The 11,751-nt window shown below is 40.9% G+C and overlaps 1 protein-coding gene across 1 annotated transcript in view; it reads right to left on the bottom strand.

Moving 5' to 3' along the window:
- Positions 1-1,022: 1,022 nt before the first annotated feature.
- Positions 1,023-11,751, bottom strand: part of OPRM1 (opioid receptor mu 1) — a 30,863-nt gene continuing 20,134 nt past the window's right edge. The window contains exons 2-3 of the mRNA XM_056852426.1: positions 8,714-9,066; positions 1,023-1,549 (exon numbers count right to left, since the gene is read on the bottom strand). Of these exons, the coding sequence (XP_056708404.1) occupies positions 1,023-1,549; positions 8,714-9,066 (880 nt within the window). The remainder of the gene's footprint in view (positions 1,550-8,713; positions 9,067-11,751) is intronic.

Here is an 11,751-nt window from a genome sequence, read left to right as displayed (position 1 = left end):
TGTTACTGCAGCCAGTTTGTGCACTGTTACTATGGCCCCTTTCAGATTACCATTCTAAACTGTACATCATCCATTGTTGGCCCGTTTCCGAGTAAAGCGATACAGAGACAGGCGTTTCATACAGCTCATTTCAATCCATCTATGAGCTGTTTCCAAAGCTCTCGGAACTGCTCTGGCCATTTCAAGCAGTGCCGCTTTCCCCCTGCCTTTTTCCGTGGCGCGTTTTCCCATTGCTCTTTGTGGCCTTCAGAAGTCATTTTTAAAAAATAGGTAAGACTGACTGAGGTTTGTTTAGACACACTCATTTGCTTTTACACACCAAGTGAACATAATGGAGAAATTGGATATTCAGCCCACACAAGCTTCTCCACAAAGCACTCCCTTTTGTATGTTTATATGAATAACTGCCAACCAGATAGGCACCTCAGAGTAAGTTAACACCTTAATAATGTTACCATGGAAATCTTGATGACATTGGTAAGAAAATGGATCATCAAAGCCTGCTCAAAGGTATGGAGCATGAAGATGTAGACATACCTAAAGATATCTAGGCAGTCTATCAAGGTGTCAAAGAGGGAGCTAAGTGGGACAATTTAAGAACCTACAGAGCTAACCATGAGGCTGGCTGATGGACAGAGCCCATGTTTATATGGACCATGGCCCATATATATGTCAATATATACAGTTCTAGAAATCTGAGCCACAGCAAACATTCTGTGAGCAAAAACCATGAAGGCATCTCCGTCCTTATCTAATGAGTCATTCTTGCATTTATACACATACTCAGGGCCTGATCATGCAACTGGGAGCTCCTAGGTTTCCCAGAATAGGATAGGAACTGAAGCTATCTAACAAGCTTATAATATCAGTCTTTCTGTCTATAACATCCCAGATAAGAAAGATGAATCAAAAGGGCATTGCAAATATTTTAAAAGCTATACATCAGTAAAGACTGTAATTTCAGAATTCATGTCATCACCAGGAGGAATTCCTGAATCCAGAGATGACATCTCCACTGCTAGTCATGCCTGATGGTTAGTCCTGTCCACTGTGTTGGCAGTGGAGGCGTGTTCATGAGTGTTTTGTCGGATCCGGGTGGAATTTTGTTGCTCAATTGTTGAAGTTGTTGGGATGCAGAATTCTCTAAAACACCTTTTGAAGTTTTCATCTAGAAATGCATAAAGCACGGGATTAAGGCAGCTATTTGTATACCCTAAAGCAATGCAGAAGTGCCAGGAAACAGTCTGGAAAGTAGTCTCTGGGATGCGGACCAAGGCATTAATGATAACATAAATATGAATGGGAGTCCAGCAGACTATAAAAACCGCCACTACCACCAGGACCATTCTGGTGATCCTTCTGAGGTTCCTGTCTTTCTCCTTGGAGCCAGAAAGCATTCGGACACTCTTCAGGCGTAAAATCATGAGTCCATAGCATACCGTGATGATGAGGACAGGCATGACAAAGGCAAAAATGAAAACACAGATTTTCAGCAGGTTATCCCAGTACCATGTTGGGTGAGAGAATGAAAGGGTGCAATCAATAGATCCTGTGAAAACAAAAAGCAGAGTAATTTTTAGTGGATGATTGCGTTTTCTCAAATGCCTGTTCTCCACTCCTCATTGCACACACGTTTGTAGTTGTATTATAATTCAAAGCAAATCTGATAAAAGGATTGCTAAACCTAAGGGTTCATGCTGGTATTTTGTTTTGCAACAATATTATCCTGGCTGAACAAAATCTTCTGTCAAGGGATCTGGCCCCAATGAGAGACAGGCAGCAAGCTAAGCCCCAGGAAGGTGGTGGAGGAAAACACGAATGGCAGTATTTAGATGGTGATATTTAAATTTTGCCAGGCCAGAGTTGAGGAGACTTTCCCTGCTGGGTACTTAGCCCATAATTAGGGGGGCAAGGAGGGCACCAGCAGCCCCCGTAGCATGCAGACAGGGCGGCAGAACTGCCTTTCCTACAGGAGGAGTGGGCCAGGTAGGAGGGACAGTTCTGCCACCCTCTCCGCATGCCACAGGGGTGGCGGCTGTCTTCCTTACCCCCTCACCCCAGTTATGGCCCTGATTTATCCTCCACTGGAACAGAGATTATGGGGGAAAGACGGAGGAGGAAGCAGATAAAGAAGCATCCTTCTTTCCGGAGATGAACTCCCCGCCCCAAGAGACGATGAACTGGGAAAAGCAGCCTTCAACATTCCCATACTATTTCCTCTCTAAAGAAGAAAGCAGTTTAGGATGTCTGATTTTGAGTTGACATCGGGCAGAGAAAGGGTTAAACAGACAGATTAAAATGTAGTTTTTTTCTGAGGCATTTTGTTCACTGGCTGTTGTTTTATGCCAGATGTTTATGTTTTGTTGCATGCCAATGTTTAGTGATTTTCAAAATCATGTTGGATCTGTAGGTTTTCATTAACATTTTGAACTGTTGCTGTTGTTACAAGCTTGGGAGTTGTCAGTGGTTCTTATTCTGGCTTCAGCAGCAGGGTCCTAAGGTTGACTATAGGCTCTCTGGGAGCAGAGCTCTACACAGCAGATGCAGGCTGGGTCTGGCTTTCAGACAGGGTTGCCAACCTCCAGGTACTAGTTGGCAATCTCCTGCTATTACAACTGATCTCCAGCCGATAGAGGTCAATTCACCTGGAGAAAATGGCCACTTTGGCAATTGGACCCTATGGCATTGAAGGCCCTCCCCTCCCCAAACCCCTCCCTTTTCAGGCTCTGCCTCAAAAATCTCCAGGTATTTCCCAACCCGGAGCTGGCAACCCTACTTTCTGTACAGCACAGAGGTCAAGGTCACACTCTGGAGTTTGCTGCATCTAAATTAACATGTGAAGCCATTGTCACTGACCAAGTGAACAGGTTGAATCAACAATGCTCTCTGCTTAGTCTAGGTCTCAAACACCTTGCAAAGGGAGAAGCTCCACCTGTTCCTGGACTCCCTTCAGCCAGAACTTGATTTAGGCCTAATTCTGCAAAAGAATTCATGCCTGAGCCGTGATCTGGCTCAGTGGTAGGAACACAGGCCTCTTGCGTGGCACTTTGTGCCATTGTGCTGCTGCTTTGCAGGCCTGCTATCTCTGCCTCTCCTGCTGGGTGGGAGAAGAACCGGGGGATTAGTGTTCTAGGATCTGGCAAAGAAGGTGGCTGACCTGGAGTCCAGCGAGTTGGCAGTGTCATTTGGAGCTGAGGCTTCAGGAGTAGCCCCTTTGTCCAAGACCTTGGGATCCAGTGGTTCATGGTCTGGGGGCGGGTATGGTGCCAGCGGTCTCCTGGATCCCCAGTCTTCCCCTGGGGTAGTCCCTGGTTTATCCGGATTATCCTCTGATGAGCATTCTACTCCTGCATCTGAGTTAGGACCAGGAGGGGTCCTGACAGTTTTGTCCTTTGGGTTTGGATGAAAGAGGTGTGCCTTAGGAAAGCCATATCTTATGAGAAAAGAATGGTAATGTTTCTTAATGAGTGTAGATAATCCCCTTAGTTGGCATTAAATATCAGAAAATGGCACTTTCCAAGTACCAATAGGGGCTTAGAAGAGGTGATTCCCCCTCTTAGCTAAAGAGAGGGAGCTGCTGGGTGTCTGTGTGAAAAGGAAGAGCAGTTTAAATGGTAGAAGCAATTGGCAGAGAAACAGACAACTGTGAAATGGCTGGGGATGGGGAGCAGGATATCTCTGTCTCTCCAGGGATCAGATGTGGAGGGGCAGATATATTGCCCTGTAGAAGTATATCTTTGTCTCCCCAGGCACTTTGCTTGTAAATGTGTAAATAAGGCAAATACCACAAAGCACCAAATGTCTCCAGTGCTCCAGAGAACCAAATCAGCTCAGTGCTATTGGCAGAGTTGAAGAAGTGATCCATTCTCAGTCTCACACATACAGAGTTGTTTCCAATAGCATTAACTGCAACAACAGAATTTACAAAAAAAACAAAAGATATACTTTTGCTTCTCGTCTATGTTTGGCAATTTTAAGAGTTTCCTCAGACATCCATCGAGGCTTTTCATTTCTTTTGGCTACAGGAATAGTCTTTGCACATTCTTCCTTGATAATATTTCTAGTTTCCACCCATAGTTCTTCGGGTTTACATTCACTTGAACTCAGTAATGCAAATCTGTTCTTTACATGGTCTTTAAACTCTTCAGGAATATTGCTTAGATTGTATTTTGGTGCTATGAATGTTCTGGTGTTTTTCTTAAGCTTTATCTTGATTTTTGATATTAACAATTCATTATCTATACCACAATCAGCTCCTGGTCTTGTTTTTGCCAAGAGAATAGAGCTTCTCCATCTTCTGCTTCCAATTATGTAATCTATTTGATTTCTATACTGGCTGTCTGGTGATGTCCATGTATACAGTCGTCTATGTGGTTGCCTGAAACTTGTGTTTGCAATGAACAAATTCTTGTCTTCACAGAATTCTATGAGTCGTTCTGCTTCTTTCCATGCTCCTAGCCCAAATCTGCCAACAACATTTAATTCTGCTTTGTTTCCTACTTTTGTGTTCCAGTCACCTATGATTATCAGCATATCTTGTTTAGGTGTGTGATCAATTTCTTCCTGAACACTTGCATAAAAACTTTCCATTTGTTCCTCATCAGCATCTGTAGTTGGGGAATAAACTTGAATGATGCTTATGTTGATAGGCTTTCCCTGAAGTCTGATTGATATTATTCGGTCAGACTTTGCATTATAGCTCCTGACTGCCTTTGCTACATCTTTCCTCACTATTAAAGCAACTCAGTTTCTTCTGTTTTTGACATTCCCCAAATAAAACATTTTGCGATTTTCTGATTGAAAATGTCCTAATCCAGTCCACTTTATTCACTTACTCCCAGGATTGAAATGTTCAAATGTTCCATTTCTTGTTTTACAATTTCAAGCTTACCTTGATTCATGCTTCTCACATTCCTTGTTCCTATTTTATGCATAGAATAGCTTCGGACTTTCCCTTCTTATAGACCCACAGATATAGCTTTCTTTCAATATGTCCTGAGTCTGGGTTCATAACCTGTTAGCAGAGTTGAGGAAGTAATCTGTTCCTACACTTGCAGAGTTGTTTACAATAAAATTTACTGCAGCAGTATTTGCAAAAAAATTAACTAACTGCAGGGAGATCTCTAGGAAATAAAAACTGACCTCACCTGGAGTACTGTGTTGAGTTTTGGGCACCACAATTTAAGAAGGATATGTGTCTAGAGGAAGGCAACGAAGATGCTGAGAGGTCTAGAGACCAAGTCCTATGAGGAAAGGTTGAAGTAGCGTGGTATGTTTGGCCTGGAAAGGAGACAACTGAAAAGTGATATGATAAACATCTTCAAGTACTTGAAGGGCTGTCATATAGAGGATGGTGCAAAGCTGTTTTCTGTTGCCCCAGAATGTTGGACCAGAACCAATGGGTTGAAATTAAATCAGAAGAGTTTCCAGCTAAACATTTCCGACAGTTCAAGCGGTTTCTCAGTGGAACAGCCTTCCTCAGGATGTGGTGGTATTTCCTTCTTTGGAGGATTTTAAGCAGAGACTAGATGGCCATCTGTCAGCAATGCTGATTCTGTGAACATAGGCAGATCATGACAGGGATGGCATGAAGGGTTGCATCAGTGTTTGGCTCTTGTGGCCCTCTCTTGCATGCCCAGGGAAATGTCGATCACTACTTTGGGGTCAGGACACAATTTTCCTCCAAGCAAGATTGGCCAGGGATCCTAGAGGATTTTTTTAATCCATTTTCTGAGCATGGAGTAGGGGTAACTCGGTGTGTGTGGGGAGGTGGTTGTGTATTTCCTCCATTGTGCAGGGGATTGGACTAGATGACCCTGGTAGTCCCTTCCAACTCTATATTTCTATGATTCTATAGGCAGAGAGGGGGAAGCACAACAAGTGATAGTGTGGGGGGGACACACAAGGTTTTGTAGGCTGTGATCAGTAGGGAGTATACAGTACAGCTATCCCCAGAGTTCAAATGGAGTAAACATGCCCTGTATTAGTATTTACATTAATAAAACTGTGCTCATATGATGTCACCTCTCTAACAAGTGCTACCTTTGGAACTCATCAGTGTTTGGGGAAGTGGGGCATGTATTATAACGAGGCATAACATCACAATATATCTCTTTCATGTTATACCTTGTTACCTTTTTAAAGTCTTCAAAATGTCTGAAACTTTATTACGTCTTAGAATTTTTTCCTGATTATCTTTCGTCATTGTTTACATTTTAATCATTTACTTGTACTCTTTCCATTTCTACTGCAAGTCATATCAAGATCCATAGCTGGATGAGAGCATGGGATATAAATATCTAAAATAAAGAAATACTCCCTATGCTTGGATCCCAGAACCCATGAACTGCTTCTGGGGTACCTCGTCTCCATTTGGCAGCAGCCGCAGACTCATTACTCCTTAACTCCCTTTGATTCCTTGTGGGTGACAAAGGGGCACTCTTAGCCAAGTCCCCCCACCCCCCACCCTGGATTATTTGGGCCACAGAGTCACACAGCAATGGTAGCACAACTCCCCCAAATCTTATTTTGCATTGTTAGTATCTATAGAATATTAGCCTGGGATCCATGATATTAATCATTCGTTTATTTAAATATCTGTCAATGCAATAACAAGTGTCAGGTTCTTCACTGAATGCAAGATCCAGACGGGCTCTTGACATGAGTTCAGGCCAAGTTCTGGCCACAAGTCAAGTCCTTGGTTCCCAGGGCTTGGAAGCTCCTGTGTATACTTCATTAGTGTCTGTTATCACAGCTGTGGCATGTTGTGGCTTCATTTATGGGAAATGCCTATCTCACTGTTGCCTAGCAATGTTTATCTTATTCTCTTGTCCTAATGTTTTTAAGCAGGTAGCCTGTACTGGCTCTCCATTGCTAACCTTGCCTGCCTGTGTGCACTTAGTTCTTTTAATTTGCTTTTTAGTTCCTAATAAAGTTTTACTGCTTCAGATCTACTTGTCTGGATAAGTGTGCTTGAGGGATGCTAGAGGCAAACGCCTGAGACTGACACCAAGAACCCTTTCCTGGGAGTAAGCCCCATTGAATAAAGTGGGACTTATTTCTGAATAACCTGTTTAGGATTGCTCCCTGACTTTCTTTTCTACAGAATACTTCAAACAGTATTCAGTGATAATAGTGAAAACTGTAATAAAGTCAGTTTAAAAATATTAAGCGATGGAACATCACAGAACAGTAAATTAGCATCAGAATGAAGTTCTGATTTTATGGACATTTGTTTACTTCACAACTCTGGATTAGTCCTTGAATTGTTATCAGTCTAGCAAACCGGGCTGTTCTGTTTTGTGAGAGAGAAGAAAACCACCAGAATTTTTTTTAATGCAGGTCAAATGACCTGAACACATTTACATTTTTTCTTTTAAAAATACCTTTTATCGAAAAGAGCCAACAGATTACATCGTGAAGCATCATTGGCTATAGGAGCCAGTGCCTAAGAGTGGCAGTTCTGATTAAGAATTCTTGGTGGATTGAGCTTTTAGCAGGTTTTAATGGCATAAGCTGCTTTGAGTCCCATTGATTGGGAGAAAAGTGGGCTACAAATAAATAAGTATAAAAAATATTTTAAACAATGAAAACAGAAGGCAAGGTTTATAAGTGACCTTCAGACTGACTGGAGTAATATTGTTCACAACTGATACCTGATTCATTTTTAATAACTTGGATAGGATTATGGAAAAATGCATAGCTGTCTTCACTCATATTATCTAATCTTTTGTCTCAGTAGAAAAAGAGTGAGATAACTAACAGCTTAATACGAAACGTGTACCATTTGTTTCCATAAGAAAAGGCCATTTTTCATATTCCCCTCTGTATTCTTTACTATAGAAACAGATTCAATACAAAATGATCTCAAAAACAAACAAGTGTGCTTTTACGCTTGACAGTATGGTTTTAAAGTGGTTTTCTCTAATCAACCAAAGCTGTTTTAAATATAACATTTTAAAATATAAATGTTTAAATAAAACAAAATAATAAGTTTATTGCAGCTGGTTGCTGCCTACACAGAGAGTTGTATACATACTTATGACCACATACTAGTAAATGATACTAGCATTCTGTATGTATAGATGCATGTTTCTGTCTAATGCTAGAAAGCACCTTCCCCCAAATCCAGGTTTGACTGAAGTCTGTGAAGACATGACAAAACTCTTAGAGCCCAACATTCTGTTTCACATGCCAGTCTGCACGTTCTTGCTGGAATAACGGTCACAGTTATGAGGTAAACTCCATGACTCATTTGATGGTTAAGTGTAAAACTTTTCTAATCATCAGTGTGTCATGGTTTACGTGAAGGCCAAATGCATATCAAATACTAAATCAAATTTCAGCTTTCTGGGTGCCCTAAAATTACTTAAACCATTTGGAGATACTCATTGTCCCATGTTGCTTGGTCATAGCTTGCAAATCTCAAACTTTTCTAGTGGGCAGGAAGTGCCCACTAGTGGGCAGGTCTTGTGCTATGAATTTCACATTTCAGCTAGTTGGCTAGTGTACAAATAACACCATTTTAGAATGGGCTTGGGGGGGGGGTCTAACTTTGATAGAGATATATTACTGTAAAACTTTTGGATGTTTCTAATACTTGAGTTGCTTTGGAAAGTATCTTAATAATTTAGATACCTGGGTGGGTGAGTGATGCCCAGCTGTCTGTCTGTCTCATATACTGAAGCAGATGGAAAGTGGAATCCTTACTTACCGTTATTTTCTTTTGTGGTTGCCATGATCATAACTGGGATACCAATGGCTGAAGAAACAATCCAGTTGCAGACGTTGACAATTTTGGCATTTCTGGGGGTGCGGAAATCGAGAGCCTTGACTGGGTGGCAAACTGCTATATAACGATCCACACTCATAGTGCAAAGAGTGAAGATGCTTGTGAACATATTGTAGTAGTCTATGGATATAACAATCTTACAAATGGTTGTACCAAATGGCCATGTTCCCAAGAGATAATTCACACTTTGGAATGGCAGCGTACTTGTTGCTAAGGCATCTGCCAGGGCAAGGTTGAAGATATAGATGTTGGTTGCAGTCTTCATTTTCGTGTACCTAGAAAAGTCAGCAAAGTAGATGAATAAAACATGTATCAAGATCAAATGAAAACAAGACTAATGACTCAGGAGTAGGAACTCTTCATGGAGTAATTGGGTTGGATCCCAGGCAAGTAGGGTTGTGCATATCGATAAACCCGAACCGAAAATAAATCCGAAATTAGCCTTTGCTCAGAAGCATGGCTCTGTGCTTTCTCTTTTTCTTTCTTTTTTTAAAACTGGTTTTGTTAGGGCCCCATAGTTGGGGCCCTTTTGAAGTCAGGGTCATGTAATCGGAGCCAACTTGGTCTGACCAACTGACAGCAGCTGATCTGCACTTTAAAAGATGGGGCAGTCTGGAGAACATTAGTTTCCGTCAGCTGCTCATGAGTCTTCTGAAGAAGACTCCCTCACCCATGTGGATGAGCAATCTCCTTAACATAAGTTCCCTTGGTCATGACTTCGGCTGTCTCTGATATTGTTTCCCTGCACTGTGACCTTCTCTTGGAATCAGATTTGGAAGCTCATTTGCATGGACATCATGCAAAGTGACCCAGAAACAAAGGCAGCCCCCAGACTTTGAGGTGCCAGCCTGGAATCACCTCTTTCCGCCAGTACTTGGCAACGCTGAACTTTTGAACCTGAAAACCGATGGACAGCTTGGCTCGTAAATGCCTGGAGGATGGGGGTGACCCTTTTGCAGGCCCATAAAATTGGACCCCCTGTCCCAAAGTTCACCAAACTTTGAAGACTGTCTAAGGAGAGACCCTTGCAGCCATGCTGCAAATTTGGTGACTCTACCTCCAAAAATGCCCCCCAGGAGCTTTGAAAAAATCCACATAGATATAATGGGCCTGAATTTTTCAGTAAACTTGAAAATAAGCTGAATACTGAAATTTACTAGTATGAGTATTCGGCTTATTTCAGGTTTACCCAAAAAAAATCAGGCCCAATAAACCCAAACCTGAAATTTACCGAAAAAGTTTTTTGTACAACCCTACAGGCAAGATCTCCAGTGACAGAAGGGATTTCCCTCAGAGGAAAAGAATAAATCTACCTCCTTCCCTCCCATAACTGCCCAAAATTTCTCTCTAAATTCTGCTCCTTGTTTTGGTGGGGACAGGAAAAAGCATCAGGGGAGTCAGCACTTCTGTAATGAGCAATCACACCACATCAGGGTTTAAGCTGATTATAAGCTATGGAGAGAGAAAGGGTTGGACACTATAGAAGATCTAGTAATGAACAGGTTTTGAGCTATGAGGAAGTTACCTTTAAATTGGGCAAGAGACCCTCCTTGTTTCAATTTTTTCAAATTAGACACATACTTAATATTCAAGTAGGAAAATATAGCTGTTAAAGATCTAAAACCTTGTTAGAAGTGATAATCAGTACAGATAATATATTTAGAGGATCTATTATGAATATCTATGTCCTTTTGTTTGAAAATATAGAGATATCTTTAAGTGACCATAATAAATGGGTTAGGGATTTACAGATAAATAACAGATAAGAGGAATGGAAATTATTACTCAATATTGCTTCACAAGATTGAATATTATATTCAGAAGATTGGCTGAATTATGTTTGGGAGAATGTATCACTTATTAAATGAACATATCACCAAAGAACATTGAGAAACTCTTTGAATATTTCAAATAAGTTTGTGGAACTTTGGGCTATGTGCATAATGTTCTGGAATTATAAGGCTATAGAGGGAATTTCTCCTTGTCTTTTCTATGAGCTACTCTGAGCTATCTCTTTGTGCTATTGGTATTTACATTTTGAGGAATTATACCATCATTCTTATTTTAAATTATTGTTTCCTTATTAAATAGCAGGAATAGCTATGAGATATTTTTGCAATTTATGACGATAAGAGAACATTAATTTTTTATCTGTATGGGCATATTAATCAAGATGTATCATCTATATTATAACAATTTAATGAGCTTGTAAATTTTATGTATACACTGCTCATCTCACTGAATTATGAATCAGGATATTCTTCATATCCTATCTATCTCGCTGAATCAATGTTATGAATTACTCAAAGAGATCTATATTTTGTATATATTTCTGTTTCTAAATAATTTTTTAAAGGTACCTCTGTGCCCTGCTTTATCTATGAATGGGAAGACTTGTACAGCATAAATACAGCTGTCCCCATTATATCTATTTTGGCCCATGGTATCCTCAGAGATTGAGAGAGGCCCAGGCCACCTCCCATCATGGTCTCCTCCTACACCACCACTGGGTCTGGTGCAACTCCAAGCTTTGCCACAGCTGATTGAGGAAGATTTTAATTCTCAATGTGTACTATAGGTGGTGTGGTCTGGTAATGAGACACAAGTTTATAGTTGTATGATAACATCTTTTAGTCCTGTCAGTGTATCTCTGTGACTGTATATATAACCTTCTTCTGCATATATAACCTGATTTGGAGATAACATCAAAATTTGAAATCTGAGACTCTCCGTGAATGTGAGGCCTCAGCCAAATGGCCCTCCTGCCCCGCCCCCCGCTCCTCCCTTGCAAGGATGTGAATGGAAGGGAGAAATATCATTGCTCAGGAAATTAGTAAAATCAAAGAAAAATATTAGCCCATGCTAGCAGCACCTGAAGACAAAAAATAACACACATTTTTCCTGGAGGGTTTTCCATAATACCCAAGAATGTCAGATTAGTGTTACTATTCCAAAAAATC

This window comes from Euleptes europaea, chromosome 7, assembly GCF_029931775.1.
Source record: "Euleptes europaea isolate rEulEur1 chromosome 7, rEulEur1.hap1, whole genome shotgun sequence".
NCBI lineage: Eukaryota > Metazoa > Chordata > Lepidosauria > Squamata > Sphaerodactylidae > Euleptes > Euleptes europaea.
This window is presented reverse-complemented; position numbering and strand designations above follow the sequence as displayed.